The following is an 18,949-nucleotide window of genomic DNA, read 5'->3' on the forward strand; positions in this document are numbered from 1 at the left end:
GGGAGACCAGACAGAGTCCACGTTATGCAGCTGACAGTTTAGTGGGTGCCTGTGGAGCGATCTGCGCTCTCAGCCTCATCAACAGACACAGTGTCTCTGAGGCAGGCAAGAGGCGCACGCTCTCACACAGGGCATAGGTATAACAAAATGCCACTTAGTCACAGTGGCAGGCAATTCCACGTCTTCTGCAACACGGCATCCGTCTTGCTGGGCTTTCTGCTAGTTGTCCTCACCTCGGCCACCAGGAAAGGTACCTTCCCTGCATCTGCCAGCACGCCCCAGATATCCCACCATCAGCTTTGCTGTCCTACCAAGCCATAAGCATAAGCTGCTCTTACCATAGTGATGATATGGCAGGGGCTCCCCCATGGAGAACATCATTGCCAACACCAGTGCAGAGTAGCACATCTTCTGATGATCTGCAAGATAAAGGTTCTGCCATTAGTTCTTCTGAGGATGTGAGACACTGTTCCCCAGCTGCAGCTGGGAAGTCACACATTTAATACAGACATTTAACACTGATTAGACTGCTCCTCATTCCTGTATTTACTGAGCTATAAAAGCATTTTTCCCCCTGTTTAAGCACACCACACGCCTTCTGTGCCATGCGTTTCCAAAGCAATTTAAAAATAATCACAACAAGAATTCACGATTTTTTCCCCCCTCCACTTAAGAGGATCTGAGCAAACTTGATCTGAATAATTAAAAAACTCCCCTGCACAGTCCCAGGACACATCCCATAGTTATGTAATTACTGAACCCAGAAAAAGCATCCATCTGGCCACCTTGAAAGACTGCCTGTTCCAACCAACACCACCCCCGGACAGCCACACTGCTTGTTACCATCTCTGCACTGCTCTACTTTCACTACCTCAGCTCTGCCTGGAGGTATAAAAGGTCTCTGGGGAGACCAGATCACTGCTCCTGACTCGGGCTGTGCATCTGCCCACCTCCCAGGCCACATGTGTCTCCAGCATTAATACGTCCCCCAGCCTGCTAGTCCAACACAATTTTTGCTGGCAGCAGCTATACGTGAACGCTCCACAGAACCACAGCCGGTGCCTCTCCTGAATTTTAATTAATGGATACACCTCAACAGATATTTGCAAAGAAAAAAAAAAAAAAAGTCATGGAATAGGATCTGTGCCATCATCAAATGAGCCTCCAACCACATCAGCAAGCCTGAAGATGATAGGAAAAGGAGTATTATTTTTATCAAGTAGGTTACCACACATACTGGTTAAATAAAGTTCAGCTACATCTGCCAGGAAGAGCCTAGGGTTGCTTGTTACAAGGAAACTGAGTGTGTATTTATTAAAAAACTGACCAAAATTACTTTTCACTAGAGGAGAAAAGAGTCCCTTCAATGTACGATGCTTCTCCCAACAGTACTGCTTCCCTGCATGATTTGTGCTGGTTCCAGCAACTCCCTCCAAACCCCTCAAGACATTTCACTTCTCTATGCACAAACTAATCCATCTCTAAGCACCTGCACCCCGCAGTTTGGTTTTCACTGCACAGGTTGATGCCTTCGCCGTCAATGCATACTCCTGGACTTGACCAAAAGACTTGCAACACTTGGCAGCTCTCAGATTTACTGTTCGCATGGGTAATCGTTCCAGCCTTGCATCCCTGGAAAGTCAGCTCTGTGAGAAAAGCCTCTATAAACAAATAACGCACAGACTTTGTCGGAGCTCCACAAGATGCCTGAGTTTTCAAATAGCAAATACTATTTTGTAAAAACAGATCATCTGGGGCTTAACCAGAGATACTACAGCATTAACAAGATGAAGAGTTTGTAGGAGAGCACTCTAGACCACGTGACAGCAAAGGAAAGCTGGAAACGGCTGTTTACTCCTGGTAAAGAGGGAGGATGCTCAATGACTTCTATATGAGTTCTACTTAAGAAGCTCTCAGCTATAAGGTGTCAGTGATGACAAAGCTCACTGTAGCAGAAAGAATCTGACAAACTGTTCACCTCACAATTCCTTCATTCTTTCCTCCATGGCTTCAGGAGTTGGGTATCAGAGGCAGGTTACTGCAGTAGGTAGGGACCTGCTGTTCCCATGTTCCTAGTAAGACTTTCAGGAAAAAAACTCTCTCTCATCACATTAGGAGCAATGAAACAATGATCTGAGAAGCCAGTGATAAACATGTGGTTGTAGCAAATATGGAGGAAGAGATTAATTACAGATGGGAAGGGGGAGGGTAGTTTTACATGTCCTTGGCCCATCTGCCATGAACTAATGTCCATTCATCTCAGCTGACAGCAGACTCCACTGGTATGTGACAAATGATATTTGCCTAAGGATGTCAAATCAAAGGATGCTGAAACCAGTCAGAAAGGTGAACTTGGGGCAAATCCACATCAACCTGGTGCACTTGCTCAGCACAGACTCGAGAAGTTTTTGGAGTGTCCCAGCTGCAGCAAGAGTCATCCAAGACTCTTCCATGCTGAAGAACAGAGTAACTGCCAGTCAAAGCACAGCTTTATTTTTTTTCTTCCAGAGCAGCACCAGTGGCTTCAAGAAAGTAAACAGCATTACAATACATAGTAACAGCAACTCTCCTGAAGCAGAGGGACTCTGCCAACAACAGACTGATTAAGCATCACTCAAGAGGCCGCGAAGGGCAGGAGAGATGTGCCTGTTTGCTCACCAGCCTGCATTTCTGAAGCCAGCTGAGGTACTAGTAAGAAAGCTGCTAAGATGCTTGAAAGATGTTTCTCAGAGGCCTTCAAAGACCTTCCTTCCAACCTCTAAACACAGCAGTGCAAAATCCAGACACTGAGAGCAGACACAACCGTCTAAAACTTATGTGAAAGGAGCCTGACAGCTCACTTGCATGTACACCGAGCTGCAACAGGGGAGAAAGTCCCCATTACAAATGGCATTATCCCTGTCTTTTCTTTGGAATTGTTCTGGCTAATTCTATCTTGCTGCGGCTTATTATAAGCTTTTCTAACACTGATAGATGTACAGGCCAGGCGCAGCAGAGGGAAGGGGCTGTCCAGAAGCAGTAAGACCCAAGCATCTGGCAGAAGAACTGGCCAGCAGCCAACACACTTGTATCAGCCCCAGGGTAGAGTGCCTTCTCATCAAAGGCACCCAGCATCCAAACACAGAGCTGCTGCCTCGGCTGTAACAAGCCAGGAGGGATCCCACGGTGCTGCTGCAGCCAGTTCAGTGCTCCCCAGTTGCTTATTGTTGGCATCGATTGCTCTGGTCCCTGCCATCCGCAGAAGGGATTAGCTATTCCACAGCATGTCACGGATCAGCTGCTATTCCCCAGTTTTTAGTACCAAAATAAGCTCAAGTCATCCCAGGATTCAAGGTCATGTTTTCATACAAGGTACCGCTTGCCATTTGCTGTCAGGACATGGAGCAGTAAGCACCAGAATGGCAGGAGGGAACTACTAATGCCCTAAAACACCTGTGAGGGACGGACACATTTGGGTCAAGGATGGTTACTTCTCTGCAGCCCTGCTGTGAAGGCTAAGAGGACTGGATGCCACCCAGATGACATCTGTGCAAGTGCCTGCCATAAGCTTAGCACAAGCAAGGCAGCACAGGATCAGGAGACCGATTTGGGAGGCTCCTGTAACCAAAAGCAGCCTGTTAGCAAAGTAAGAGCAGTTGCCACCCTTCAACTGTACTGCCTACGTATTACAGCACGGAGGAGACAAAAAACCCTCACCTTGAGATGAAGCTAGGGAAAGAAGAGATGCTGCAGAGCTTCAGCTTGGCAGTTCAGAGGACAGAGCAGAGCCACTTTGCACTCTGTGGTGGATTGACCTTGGCTGGACACCAGGTGCCTGCCAAGCCTCTTTGTCACTCCGTTCCTCAGCAGGATGAGAGGGAGAAAATAAGATGGGGAAAAAAACCCTCATGGGTCAAGATAGAGGCAGCTTAATAAAGCAAAAGCAAAGGTTCAGTGCAGAAGCAAAGGAACACAAAAGATGTTACTTCCCGTCAGCAGGCAGTGGCCAGCCACTTCCCAGGAGGCAGAAGACAAACGTCATAAACAACAAATGCCTCCCCCTTCCTCGTCCTTTCTCTTAGCTTTATTGCTGAGCAGATGTCATATGGTATGGAATATCCCTTTGGTCAGTTTGGGTCAGCTGTGCTGGCTCTGTCCTCTCCCAAGATCTTGCCCACCTCCAGCCTCCTGGTGAGGGGGGAATGTTGGAGAGACAGCCCTGATGCTGTGTGAGCACTGCATCCCAAACACCGGTGTGTTATCAACACCTTTCTAGCTACCAACACAAAGCACAGTACTATGAAGGCTGCTATGGGGAAGATTAATACCATCTCAACCAGACCCAATACACACCCACTTCCACTGCAGGGCTTTTTAGGTCCCCAAAGCAGAGCTAACACTTGCTGGGAGCCAGGTCTGCTTCAACCAGAAGTCCTATGTGCAGATCAGCAAAGGTGTGCAGAAGTCACCTGGGTCAGAGCTTGATGCTCCATCATATCAAGAGGCTGGCTTAGCCATGCTGTCTGGGATGATGCAGCCCCTGGCAAAACTCTCTGGAGAGCAACGCTGCAACCAGGCAAGGAGTAAAAAGGGCGACCAGTCCATCCTGCCTGCACGAAAGCAGCTCGGGGAACAGAGCAGGAGACTGAAGCCTGTTTGGGCATGGTGCAGAAGACACTCACTTGGAAACAATCTTTATGAATTGGTGATGGATGCACGATAAAGTAAGGTTTTGGCAGCACAAAATCAGGAATAACGTTGCCACAGAAATAAAGTCGTAGTCCCACAACCAACTATTATTTACTTCTTGGGCAGTAGAACCTCAGCCTAGAAAAGCAGCTTCTCATGCATAACCAGATAAACCACCACTAGCACGGCAAGTTCACTGCATAGCGTCGATAAGCTGCAGTGGCATATTGAGAAAGTGTAGCCAGCACAGGAGCAATGATCTCAGTCCCGCACCACACCACCAGTGCTTTGCCCTGCCCTGAGATGAAGCACTATTTCTCAGGCACTCCCCACCCTTGAAATGCCCACACTTCAAAGCATCTAAGCAAAGACACGTGCAAAGCCTTCTGCAACCGGCTTGATTTTCACCTCTCATACCCCTTTTCAGACATCAGATTAGCCCAGTTAGTCCTGTCCACCACACAGTGTTGGCAGTGTCCGTGGTGGGATGCTGGGGACGGTGGCATCTATTATACATGTCTAAGGTAGTCATCTTGGACATTTACTTGGCTCACATGAAATGGATGTGACTGTCCCTGTTCTGCGTGGACTTGTCAATCCCCACACAGTCTCATCCCCGAATTCTACTTCTCCACAGCTCCATGATGCCCACAGCAAACCAACAGGCTACAGAGTGCAGTCAGGGCAGCACAGCTCCAGACACTGAGGCTCTTCTGATTTGATCTGTGGTCACTCAATAGCTACTTTAGTTGTGCATCATGATTACCACAAAACAATGGATTTACAACATCCCTTCAAGGGAAAAAGTAGTACCAGCACAGGTGGCCTACAGGCTGACTTCAAAATGGGGAGCAAAGCTGTGACCGCCCAGGGCCAGGCATACGTGGGGAGCTGGAAGGTAACGTCAGGGGAGTATTACTACATGCTCATCTTGTTCTCAGGCTCTTCCTCAGCATCTGCTCCTGGCTGCTGGGAAATAAAGGACTCTGGGCTAATCAGGAACTCTGAGGGACCAAGATCAGCAAAATCTGACCACACCACCACCACGCTTTTGAGCATGTCTAGCTCAGAGGGCAAGAACGATGTTCCTGTTAGTAGCAGGGACAGGTCATCCCAACAAAGGGAGTAGGAGCATGAAGTAAAAGGAACATGAGGGCAAAACCTAGGGATGGAAAGCAAAGAGGTGGGGAAAGCAGGGCTGTGGCACTATCCTGCAGAGGACCAGGACCACAACTTTGTTAACAGTACTACCATCTCCCTTGGCACAGTGGTGGAGAGAAGGTCCTTTCCTTTAACCGGCACACACCTCATTCACCAGCAAGAAATTCTGCAAAGATCTGATGAAGAGTGCTGAGAAAAACTGCCTATAAGAAACTGCAGAGATCTTCCTTGAGATCTGCAAGTGTCTCTTGTCAGCATCACGAAACAAAACCGGAGCAACTTTAAGACACCTACAAAAAGTGATGCAGATCATTAACGCCATGTTCAAGAGCTAGAGGGCCTTGCACTATTGGACTGAAACATCCCCTCCCGTGCATTCTCCACTTACAGCTGTAATAACCTGAACAACTTTAAAAAAAAAGACACCATTCTCTCCAGAGCACTGGGCACCCAGAGCAGTCAGGCAGAGGGGGGCCACCAGTGCTGCTGTAAATCATTTAATAGAAAGACACTTTCCTGGGGACCTGGGTACACCAGCTCTAGCTCACCTTGTGTGTGAGTCTGCATGTCCCGGGCCAGCTCCATTGGCAGCACAGAGTTTACAAGTGTTGAGATGACTGCAGCATCCAAGTTGCACATGGCTCCAAAGCACTTCAACAGCAGCAGCCGTAATGGCACCCTGTGTTCCTGCAAAAACAATTTATTAGACGAAATGATGTCCCAGATGAGAGCTCACTCTAAGGCAGAGACATATAACTGGCTAGAAATTCCCACTGTTGGGAAGCCACAGACCCTTCCAGGGTGACAGTGAACCCAGAAGCTCTACTGGATTTTAACAGCAGCATGGGAGTCATTTTACAGTAACATTCACAACTGAGCTAGATACAGATCGTTGGCATGTGTGGTCAGAGAGCATGCAACAGCCAGAGCTCAGATCTGAAATGTCCCACTACATCCAATAAATATGACACAAATCAGCAACAGATAACCAGACCCCAGCAAATGGATTTAATTTGTTGAGTAGCCAGGATTCTCTGGGCACACTGAGGTTTCACGAATGCTGCTCTGAAGGAGGTTTCTGGACAACACAATATTTGCAAACCCTCTTCAGCATGTGATGGTTAGTGAACAGGATGGGAGCAGCTCCACCACTGTGAAGCTGACAGGCTTGTGCTGGGAACAGAGGACATAACCAGAAAGTTCTGGGACGTGCAGGGATTCCAGCAAAGATGACACTCAACCTGCAGCTCCCACGCAGGAGTTCTGGTGCTGGGGTATCCCTCATACTCCAGCCTCAGCCAGCAACTCCAGGGTTCAGAGAACAGAAGCGAGCCAGGCCCTGGCACAGGGCACAACAGCAGCCAGGACAGGAGGCAATTTCTCTCAATCTTGTCAGGCTTCCTTGAGATCCTGGTCAGAGGAGAGCAGGCAGCGAAAGCCAGCAGGCTCCACTGTGCCCTGCCTGCCTTCCCACTGCTCTCAGATATGCTACAGCCTCCTGATGCTGAGCTCTGGGTTCAGACACAGAAGTGCCAGATGAAAGCTAAGTGCCACAAGACTTGATGTGCTGTAGCTGGGGACTTGGGGACAAGACGGGTACAAGTTTCCAACCCTCCCGAGTCCTACAACAGCACGTTCCAAGGAGAGGGGCAAAGCAACACCACACAGGCGTTGAAGGCAAAACTTTCATTTCTTCCTCTGAATACTGATTTCTGTCCTCACTCCCAAGGCTTCTACTCACAACCTGCTTTCCTAAGCAAAGCTATTTACTGATGCACAGGAGTGCATCAATTAAAAGAGGAGCAGTCACAGCCTGTCAGCTTTCCCAAGGCATCCTCAGAAACCCTTCCTCTAGATACTAGCAATGTCGGTTCTGTCCCTCAATTGAGCTAATAAAAGCAGCGAGCTTACCCTTCACCGTGCCGGCTACTGCTTCGAAGTCTATAGCATCCTCTGCTCTTCCATACAACCTGCATGCATAGCATTGACATTAGCCAGCACACAGAAGGGATGTGCTGGAACTCCACCTCGTCCACACAACTGCCCTATCCAGGGGGAACATCTTACATACACTCATCAGATCCACCTGCTCTTTTGCATTTTCAGGGAAATCTCAAAGAGGTATTTGATGCGTTCTGCCACCTTACCATCTGATAATATGCCACAAGGGACAGGACGGATTCAAACTCATTCTTCTTGCACATTTTCTTGCAAACTTCTGGGTCTGCATCTGTCTGGAAGCAGGAATGAACAGGTCAGCCCAGTGGCACATCAAAGCAGCAAGGTGCATGCTGCAGGGACCTCAAGGGAGGCCAGCTGCTTTCAGATCTCAGTAGTCCCAGCCCAACCATTTCACAAAAACTCAAAGCAGAGCATCAAGACAGCTCAAGAACCACCACCCTGCAGATTCTGCATCAAAGTGAATTCCTGAGAAACGTCTCTGCCATACAGCTGAAATCCAAAAAACCCATGACCCGAGCAGCACCCTGATGAGCACATCACACAGTTACACAGGGCAGCTCCAGTACCATTCCCATCCTGAGAATATCGTACATCTCCTGCTGCCTCTAAATTATGAGGAAATAGTTGCACAAAATCACCCTCTGCCTTGCCCTGCAGGTCCACAGCGAGGCGGCACAGGCTGTATGTTGAGTAAAAAAGACACTGGCATTTATGACGCAAAAAAAACCCCCTGTTCTGCTTATGTCAGAACCTCAGAGGAGTACAAGATAGGTGGCAGAGCAAACCCCACACTGGCACCTGTAACAGGCCATGTCACTGCAGTGAGTGGCAGCTCCCATATCACCACGCTCCCTGTATGCAGATGGGCTTGTTCATGGCAGCAACAGCACTGGGACAGTATTGCCCACTGCTGCCCACTGTGGGGACGCACCTCTCCCGTCCGCACAGATGTAGTGAGATACTTTATACTTTCTCACAAAAATAGCTTTAAAGCTCACCTTCAAGGCAATGAAAGAATTTTCTTTGCATTTAATGGACCTCACCCCGCAGGATGTTTTAAACAGAAGATATTTTACATGGCCCTAGGAGTGCAACAACCCTCACAGTGGGACATTGGGGTGTTTTTGAGGTGAGGGTTTATATTCTCCTGTGATAGGTAAATACCGTGGCTGCCATGAAGAACAGCTCTATAATGATCTTCAGAACAGCTTTGTAAGGTAGAGTGGAAAGCAGCTCAAGAGCGCTGCAGACCCCACACAGGAGGGCACAGCTTCATATCAACAGTGCAGATGCAATGGCAACACAGGGGCGAAGGAGGTCAGGAAAAAAAAAGGAACTTCACCAGGGCTGTCTGCTCTGCCTGAAAAGAGAAATTGACTCACCAGGATGCGAAGCAGCTCCTCCAGGTAGCAGCAGATGACATTCTCATCCTCGTAGAGTGCCCAGCTGCGCTGCTGAGCATCGTCCTTGTGCCTGGCCAGATCTGCGAAGATCACCTCCAGCCGCTGCTCATCGTGGCAGATCTGTCCTGAGGGCAGCCCCGCACTCAGATTCTGCACGGTAGCAAAACCACTGGTTAGTGGGGCCCTGACAGCTAGCTGTTGTCTGGGTGCCTGTTTCCTCTAATCTTTGTCTAAGGACTGGCAGTTGACCCCATTCAGTCAAGAGCTGCCAGCAAAAAACCAGCAAGTTTCAGACATGTGTTATTTCAGCTTTCATACTTCTGGGGCCTCTACCCACCTCCTTTCCTTACACAGCTAATGTAGTGAGTGAATCAAGATAGATGCCAGAACCAGTACATGGTCAGAACATCTTTAAATCCAAGATGCCACAATTCTGCTGGAGCATTAACTGTCTTCCGAGGATGTTAAAGAACCCAAGAAACCTCAACTCAAAGCAAGCTACACCCTGTTTTCTTATTGCATTTAGTAACCTAAGGCTGATCCAGGAAAGCCAATGTTCCCAAAGCCACGGGAATTTGTACCCAAGTCCCTCCTAGATCACATAATTGTAACCTCTTAGCACACGTACGCATTACAACTTCCCCACTTCTCTTCACAGCAAACCACAGGGTGTCTGCAGAACACTACCGGCTGCCTGCCTGCCCTGGGGAGGGTTAATGCTGCAGTAAGGGGATTACTTCCTATAAGTATTATTTCCTATAAATAACTACTTATTTTTTCCTATATTTCCTGCTCATTTCCTATAAGAGAGGAATTTAAGGCAAGAAGCCAACTCAGATGACCAGAGACCTCTGCACATTTTGTAACACTTACACGGAAAACCCAAGCTGGCCAGAGTACTACGCTCAGTGCCAGCTAAACCCTCGCTCCCCCTTCCCAGGGGGCAGCCAAAACCCGCCACATCTTTCACAAAAGCAGCACAGCACATGTCAAGAGCAGGGGGCAACCCAGCCCCACTGAACCAGAACAGTTTATTATCCTTGCACAAAACAAATAAAACACTGGTTTCCTTCTAGGTGCAGGCCTCAGGCAGGTGCCCAGAAGCCCTTCAGGGGACATGCCATAGACTGAAAATCATCCTGAGAATGGGGAAAGCCAAACCAGGGTGGCACGGGCCAGCATTGCTGCCAGGCGGCAGATGAGCACAGCTCCAGGCTCACCCCAATAAAACAGATGTGTCCCGGACACCAAACCAACCCGCTGCACAACTGCCTGAAGGAGAAGTTCCCCTCACTGCCCCCTCCCTCCAGCCTGAAAGAGACACATCTTCCTGTAATCCTTGACTCAAGGATCGACCAAGCGCTTGCACAGTACCCAAAGCGCCAACTGCTCAGTACTACGTCTGCCATCTTCTGCAGCAAGGGTGGGAACCAGTTCATCTTGGGCTGCTTTGGTTCTGCTTTCTTCCAAACAACAGAGCTCAACCACCATTCACAGCAGCTCTGCAGCTTGTAGCTACGACGCGGGCTAACTCAGCAGATCTTACTGCATGTCCTCCTTTCTCGGACTGCTGGCAGCTGCACCCCCACCACTTCTACCTCACACAATAACCCTTGCCACGAAGGCTTCAATCTTCAGTTGTTTTTCCTACAATGTTCCTCTCCTTTGAGAAAGAGGGAGGAGTAGGCAGGCAGCAGTTACCCTGCCCCAACAGCTGCCGTGGTCTGTGATTTACGATAAGCCTCTAGGATCTAAGGATATCATATGAACTACCTGGTTTCCTGAAAGCAGGGCAAGAAGGCGGGACCAGCACGTGGAACTGGGCTGATTACAGGTGATGAGCCCAGGCACCATTAAGAGAGGTAAGGACTAATCTGCAGAAGAGCTTAAATGATATACACAGGGGTTTGGCAGCAGCAACAACAAGCAGCAGGAGATCAGCGAAGTAGAAGAGAACCCAGCTGAGAAATTCAAACAGGAAAACCCCACTCACTGAGACCAAACCCTTTACAATTTTTGGATGAAGCTGTCTTGCAGCATGAAGCGACAAGTCATGATCGTTCAGTGTGAAAAGGCCTTTACTGCTACTAGCCGGGACACCCTGCTACTGCATGGTGTCTTCTGGAAACCTAGAGAAGGCTTAGTCCTGTCTTGGTACAGCCCCTTCCAACAGACTGGCTATGAGGCCGGGGGCAGAAAGACTTTAAGCAGGCTTTACACCACAAGTAGAGCAGAAGGGGTTTTTTGTACGGAGACATGAGCCCATGTTTTGCGTCAGTGGCCACACACGCAGTCACAGACCCACACCACCAGCATGCAAGACTGCCAAGCGCAGCAGCCACCCCCTTCCTGGGCACCTTCCACCCTCCAGCCCCTTCTGGAAAAAACACTCCAGCTTTAACAGCAACGTCTCACCTGCTTTATTAGAGAGAGAATTCTTAGCAATTTGTTTTGGGGCATTTGGGGTGTGAACTAATTACAACCCCAATTCAGCGCTTCAACTATATAATCAAAAATTACTCTTCTCACCGCTCATCACATACTTTTTGTCAGGCAGGTAACGAAGGAAGCAGTGTGCTGGTTTAGCACAAGCCTCTGTACACTCTCAAAATTTTGGGAAGCTGTGGACGGCCTAGCAGAAAACCAGGTAACCAGCCGTGAGAGAGGCTGGCAGCTTTCAGGAGCTGAGCAAAATGCAAGAGAATCTCCCACTGCATGGCGATTACAGAGGCAAATATGTTAGCTAAGAGACTCACTTGGTCTTGCCATTTCTTCCTCTCTTTAAGAGGACCTACAATATTGCAACATCACCCGGCTGTCCTCCTGCACCCCAGCTGCTTGGGAGAGGATTCGCCATTTATGTACACTACTCACATCCTCCTCGCCGGAGCACGGCAGAGCTGGTCCGGCCTCAGTCCACTGCTGGGATGTCTTTTTGGATGAGCATTTTAATGAGTACTCGTTTTAATGATCACTCTATTCAGCTTCTTATCACTAATCTGCTTCCTCTAATCCTTCATCTGCAGCCCTTACAACCCCACCAAGCTCCTAATGGACTCGGATGAGATCAATCCATTAACAAGCCTTCAATCCGACCAGTGTAACTGCACCACACACCATCTCCGTGCACTCTCAGCACTGTTCTCAGCCCTCCCACCACCAGGGTCAGGTCTCTGCTTACTAAAACGTCTTGGCAGCTACTACAACGGGCAGCCTCAAACCTTGAACTGACGACTTAGCAACAATTCTACACAGAATCCCCTGAGATCATGGAATTGTTTGGTATAACGAATAAAAAGTCAGTGATTTGTACCATTTGTACTATTGTGTATATATATTCACACACATAATTTATATACATATATAAATTTTATAGATAGAGAGAGCATAATTTGTACCATTAAAATATGCTAGTGATGCTGTGACAGTACAGCCACCCCACAACTACACGTAACTGCCCTTCCAGCTGCTAGAGCCGGTCTTCTGCACCAGGTGAATAACCTCATCTGGAACCGGGCCCCTACGTGTCAGCAGAGCTGCATCTTCTGTGTGGGACCTTGAGGAAGAACACACGCTGCACCACAACACCTACACCTGAGCACTGCGCAAGCCCACCCAGGCTCCCCTTCTGAAAGCAGTATCCCTCAGGAGAGGTGTGATGAGGTACTAACAAGATGGGACAGGACTTTCTGCTGTGTCTCCATACAGTACCGGGCATTTTTTAAAGTCCCGCAGATGTCCTAGATGACAGACACCGTATCAGTTACAACTAGATCCATACCTGTCCCTGCACCAGCACCAGAATTTCTTCCCATCTTTTTCAGGCTGGTCTGCAGCAATGGGCATGAATCCGAGGTTTTCAAATCCCCTCTGCAGAAACCTGGCACTAAATGACTGCTGTGAAATTAAGCTTATTTTATCCCAAGAACAGGTATTAAAGATAAAAATAGTATTCAAATCTTGTCCAAGGTCCAAATAACAGAAAACTGAACTTCTTCACGTGCAAGTCAGAGCCAGAATATTTGCTTGAAACAGCTATATTTTTTTGCTGAATGTAGAGCGTACATTGACATGGTATTGTTATTGAAGTAGGAAGCAATTAACCATTGGGTTATGGCCACAAACTGAGCCTTGATGATTGCTTATAGGACCCTCTATTCAGTGCAGACAGTTAACAGATTACAATTTGATCTAAAATTTGAATGCCATTAGTTTTCCATATTCAAATGCCTCTGAACAGTTCATTATAATCTTGCCATTAGCAATGGAACTCCAATCTTAGATGTTTGTATGAAGTGTACTCCTCAGGGTTGTATTTAGCAAGTGGGAGATGAAATTTATTATCCCTCCAACTTAAGCAGAGGGCTGCCCAGATGCACTTTGCTATTTCAATGACTGCTGCAAAAAACATCATTTCATTTCCCTCCTTGCACGTCCGCAGCAGAGGAAGCAGGCATACATGATCTTTTTGGCATAAGGTTTACTTAGAACAAGCTCAAGATAACGCTTTTCCTCCAGTGGCTGAAAAAATAATCTTCTGTGGTCTTTTAAAAACCGTAACAAAACAGGGCTGAGGCATATCTGAGGTTTGCATCTATGGAAAACTAGTTTTCATCACTTTGATTAAAGACCAGGCCAGGCGTAAGGAAGTTTTGGGTGCTCCACCACCAAGAGACACAAGAATCTGTGCAGATTTACAGTACGCATAGGCATGCTGAATCTACACAGATGACATGCAGCACCATAGAAGAAAATCTTATGTATTATTTTATAAAAGGCTTCTACACAGAAGCACTTATTGCGGAAGTTCCAGTTTCCTGAGCTTCTATTTGCCATGTTCATAACAAAACACCTCTTTAAAAAGTCACTATTCATTTCTTTCTCTGACTTTATGCTGCCACAATGACTCTCTGAGCTTTCACAATCAGCGGTCAACAACTCCTACCAGAGCTTTCTCAGTGTGACTCAAGTCCTGCTGCACCCATTCCCACTGCTGCTTCGTCACCCGCACTGTCCCGGAGACCTGGAAGGTTGTCATCTCCCACCTGATGCGCTCATGCACTACAATGCGCTGCCATCCATCCCACCTCCCTCTCCCCAAACCACAGTCTTACCCGAGACACCCACCCCTTTGCCGCAGTCCACCAGTGCTTTCCAGCACCAAGGGCCCTCTCAGCTGGTTTCCCCTCTCACCCCCAGCTCCAAATTCAAGGTTATGTTGTACATCAGCAGTTCATTTGGGGAATAAACTCACCTGCTTCCCACATCCCTGCTTCCAGTACTCTGACTCTGGTTCAAACCCCTGGTTCCCTTGGTGAGATATCTACCCCCACCTTGCACCTCTCCCCTTTCCTTTACAATCTCACTGCACTTCTCACACCAAATGTTAGGAGCGCTCACTGAGCTTGGAACACCTCCTGCCCAAGGTTAGGAGGTGGTCTGCAGCAGCCCCCCTGGCCCAGCACCACATTACCTTACTCTCCACCACAGAGATGAGAATCTGCTCCATGATGCTGCTGGTTGCCGGGACGGAGGTCTGAATATGGCCGATGACCACACCGATGGCCACGCGGGACAGCTCGTAGCTGAGGTGGGTGTTCCTGCGCACCAGCTCGATCAGTTCGGCACCTATCGTCTTGGGCACAGACGCCACCAGAGCACTGGCTTCTGGTGGCACTGGCTCCACGGCGGCCACCTTCTTATCCTCCAGGCAGAGGGAGTTGAAGGCATCCAGACTTGTAGTGGGGGCTGGGGCACCTTTCTTCACCTGAGAAGTCTTCTCACCATCCACAGTGTGGGACCTCTGGGTCCCCCCTTCAGCTGGTGGTGCCGGGGCAGCCCTCTTGGTCTGGGGCGATTTGCTGGCCCCATCCTTGGGAGAAGTCCCGTAGCGGGAGTGGCCCACAGAGCCGGCATCCAAATTGCGCGTTATCGTGGTGTGGACGCTGCGGCTTGGGACAGGGGGTGGGGTGTTGGCAGGACTGGAGGTGGCCGTCGGGAGAGTGGTCTTTGATGCAGAACCAGCAGTGTACAAGGTATCCAGGGATGTCGTGCTTATAGAGGAGGCACTGGAAGCTGACCCAGGGATAATTTCAACAGCATCTGAAAGGGAACAATTAAAAATGCCTTAGCAACAGCATCAAAGGAAAAAAGAACAAACAAATTGCTACAGCGCAGTCCATTAAAAGGCTCATTGTGCATGCGACCAGAGCAGTTTAACTCCTCTTCCTGCCTGGCTTATCTCAAAGCAAAATTGTACCAGTTCTCTCTGGAGCAGCGTTCCTGCACAATCACCTCTTTAGAAAGGGAAAAACTACTCTATTGAGATGAATACCCTTCAAAGGGCTTAGTGTTTTATGCAGGGGAAGGGAGGGAGAGAGGGACAGGACTAAGTGACAGAAAAGTCTTCTCCCCCTGGCTTAGCAAGGCCCTTTTTCTGCATTCAGAATCTAAGCCCTCACTTTTGGATGACGGTGCCTGAGAACTGCAAGACACCAAAGGCTTCGCACACCAGCCTGCACCGCCTCCTTGCATGCACCTCACCGACCGCAAACCACGGTTAGCATCGACAGCAAAGGAAACATTTGGCTGACAACACCTCTAGTCGCTTCCTTTCAGCACTCTCTACCATTTGATCACGAGCCCTGCAGCCCTGCTAGCATCCACCACTTTCACAAGCCTCCACGATATCTGCTCTACTGTATTTCTCCTCCCCCGCCCCCTCTAGTTTTGACTAGCTCTAGCAGTGGTAGCTGTCCCACCTTCCAAGGAAAAAAATCCACTACAAGCAAAGAGATGTCAAGATTTCTCTTTCCTTTAACCTGGCCTAAAATATAGTTTTGGGAAACCTTAACCAGTAATTTCTAGGGGGCAGCTACATACCCGAGTTCTTTCCCAACTATGAAAACATTTACTTGGGCAAACACTGGGTTACCTTCATTAGAGCTTCACGAGAGCAGCTGATGTCAGCGCTGGAAGAGAAGGAGCACACCCCATGGGGAGCCCAGCTCTCAGGAAATGCCCTTTCACCCACGCCGAAGGAAAGACCAGTGGGACAGACACATATATCACCTTTACTGCACCTCTGCAGGCAACTCCAACCCTTCCTGCCCTGTTGGTCCTGGGAGCCCTCCACTACTCCATCCACCACTCCACCCCAAGGCTGAGCTAGTACTAGTTTCCTTCCCACCGGGGTTCAGCATCCCTCTTTTTTCCTCCTCCTCCTCACAGAGGAGCATTCATGAATCATAGCTCCCACCATGCTTCATTAAATCAAGATAATGAGTCGAAGGAAACTAACCTTTGCAAACTCCCATTACCACACTGAAAAATGGCTCAGTACCATTAAACACCATTAAGCCAGCCAGCCCCAGGTTCCAATTAACTACCTGCAAGTCAACAGCTCTGCCCTGCTCCTCACAAGGGGATGAGAGCAGGCTGGAGATGGGCTGCCTGTCACTAATGGTATGGCCATCACAACACAGGAGAACACTTGGGCAAGCTAACAGCAACGCAGCAGGATGAGCACTGCCTCTGCCAGCCCAACCGCACTGGAGATGGAGAAGCTCCTGCCCCAGCCCCATGGTCCTGCTTTGAAGTGCTCCTGACCACCTGCTGCCCTGCCTGTGGGCAGCACTTGGGCAGCTGCGCCCCTGGTATTATTACTGCTCCTTACAGGCACCTGCCAGTGGTCTGAAGGAAATCCCATCTGAGCACTGCACAATTCTTTCTAGTGCCTGACAGACTGGGAGCCAAAAGCAAGACTTGAGCCTGTCCTAAAAGTGCTACCAGTGAGCTCCCCGTGATCAACTACCACATTCTGCGCTGCTGGGCAGGCTCCCTCTGCCTTGCTGGGAGATGGCCATGGTGTCTGCGGGAGAAAAACACCCACAAGGATCTTAAAATCACTGCAGCTGTGCACTGGCCAGACTAGCCACACAGGCAGGCAGGGAGTTTGCTCCTCAGAGAGCACCACGTTTCCCAAAGCCACCAGCACCCGAGGACCGGGAGGATGCTGTACCTGGCACCCATCCACAGGTGCCAGGCTGCCCAGACTCCCAGATCAGAGAGGGCTTGAAGGAGTACTGGCCACCAGCTCATGACCATTAGCATTAAAGCCTATACTAATTTAGGATTTATGTTTTTTATATATATATATATATATAAGACATAAAACCTACAGGAATGTAGAATATATATATATTTATAAGGCTATAAAACCCATAGGAATTTAGGATATATAAGGATGATCTTCTAAGCACAAAGCATGAGCATCCGGAAACCATGACTGTTACATCGCCCAGTGTCTGTTTCGTGCCCGAGATCTGGAAAGCGGTTTGTCCTTACTTTTAACAGGAGCAGCAATCTGTGCGTTCTTGCGTTTCTCTGGAGGTGGGGGGGTGATAGGAGCAGCACGCTGGGGCTGTGGTGGGATCTATAAGGAAAGATTTCAGAGCAATCAAAGGAGGTTGACAATGAAGACATTCTCCGTTATGAAACCTTCTTTCTTGCGTGCGTGTGTAAATTTGTCCTTACATCTCTTTCATCATTCAGGGAAGTTTTCTCAGGAGGACAGATATTAATAGGCAGCTTCCTAGAAGAACAAAGCAGGACTCAAGCCGGCTTCATCCCCTCCCCGTGACAGGCAAAGCAGCCCTTGTTTAATTGCTGTCTTCAGCAGCACACAGCACACACGTCGTGTAGACCTGTCAAGCATTTACTCCTCCTTTATTCCAAATGCAATCCCACACACTCGCTGTGTCTCCACATTACTCTCAACAGCTCCACAGAGGCTGCAAACAGGGTGTGTATTTAGACACTCTTCTGGAGAGATCCATTACATCAGCTACAAATACCCTTGCAGAACGACAAAGCCAAGGACTGGAGACAAGTAAATGCCTTTTCCATGCTTTCAGAGCTATTTCTGCTCATGCAGGGAGAAAATAGGGCTAGACCCTCTGTGCAATCCTACGCTACCTATAGCAAGACCCACTGGGAAAAGCTTTTGCCAGGGAGTTGCATTAACTCTCTGCCTCTGGGGTCTCCTGTAATTCTCCTCTGCTACGCATGCTGAGCCAGCAGCGTACGAGCCCCAGATCCAGATTCCTACACTCATCTTTTCCTGCCATATCCAAACACTATGACCACTGACATAGCTTTCACCCAGAATCACTCCGGTGAGGTGCAACCTCAGGGTTCACCCCCGATCAGTAGGACACCGCTGAACGCAGCAGCCAGGCTAGGTGGGAGCACATTGCATCAGTACTCTGATCCTCACATCCCAGCGGCTCAGAGCCAGGAGACTCGATTTGTGGTCCCTTAGGAATTCTGTGATTCAGAGCCTGCTGCCTGAAGCATGACTGTTTTTATGGGATATTACAATCACTGCCTGCAGCAAAACCCCAAAGGGCTGCATTGAAAGGGAAAGGAGGTGATGGCCTGAATGTCCCAGGTAGCCCAGGCTAAAGCCAGCTGAAATATACAGTGACATTTAGGCCATCACACAGTGACAATTTTCCATGTTTGTTCAGCACAGGAAAAGAAGTTTTTCTGTGACCTGCCAGTGCTGAACAGCCCTATAACACCACACAGGACACACAGCACTGCCAGTCCCTGCAGCAAAAAAATGAGACAGGCCCCTGAAAGGTCTCTATCTTAAATAGCTTGGAACAAGGAGAATGGATCCAGGAAGGGCAGAAGCCTCCTTTGAAATGGGAGCAAAGATATTCCTGTAAACAAGACACACTTTCAGGGAC

The 18,949-nt window shown here is 48.8% G+C and overlaps 1 protein-coding gene across 4 annotated transcripts in view; it reads right to left on the minus strand.

Annotated features, from left to right (window-relative positions):
* NCKIPSD (NCK interacting protein with SH3 domain) overlaps nucleotides 1-18,949 on the minus strand; it is a 54,100-nt gene that overhangs the window by 6,873 nt on the left and 28,278 nt on the right. For all 4 annotated transcript variants that reach the window (XM_055804344.1, XM_055804343.1, XM_055804345.1 and 1 more), the window contains exons 4-9: nucleotides 17,541-17,628; nucleotides 14,668-15,296; nucleotides 9,174-9,344; nucleotides 7,977-8,063; nucleotides 6,378-6,516; nucleotides 339-419 (exon numbers count right to left, since the gene is read on the minus strand). In XM_055804344.1, coding sequence (XP_055660319.1) covers nucleotides 339-419; nucleotides 6,378-6,516; nucleotides 7,977-8,063; nucleotides 9,174-9,344; nucleotides 14,668-15,296; nucleotides 17,541-17,628 — 1,195 coding nt within the window. The remainder of the gene's footprint in view (nucleotides 1-338; nucleotides 420-6,377; nucleotides 6,517-7,976; nucleotides 8,064-9,173; nucleotides 9,345-14,667; nucleotides 15,297-17,540; nucleotides 17,629-18,949) is intronic.

Source organism: Falco peregrinus, chromosome 5 (assembly GCF_023634155.1).
Source record: "Falco peregrinus isolate bFalPer1 chromosome 5, bFalPer1.pri, whole genome shotgun sequence".
Classification (NCBI taxonomy): domain Eukaryota; kingdom Metazoa; phylum Chordata; class Aves; order Falconiformes; family Falconidae; genus Falco; species Falco peregrinus.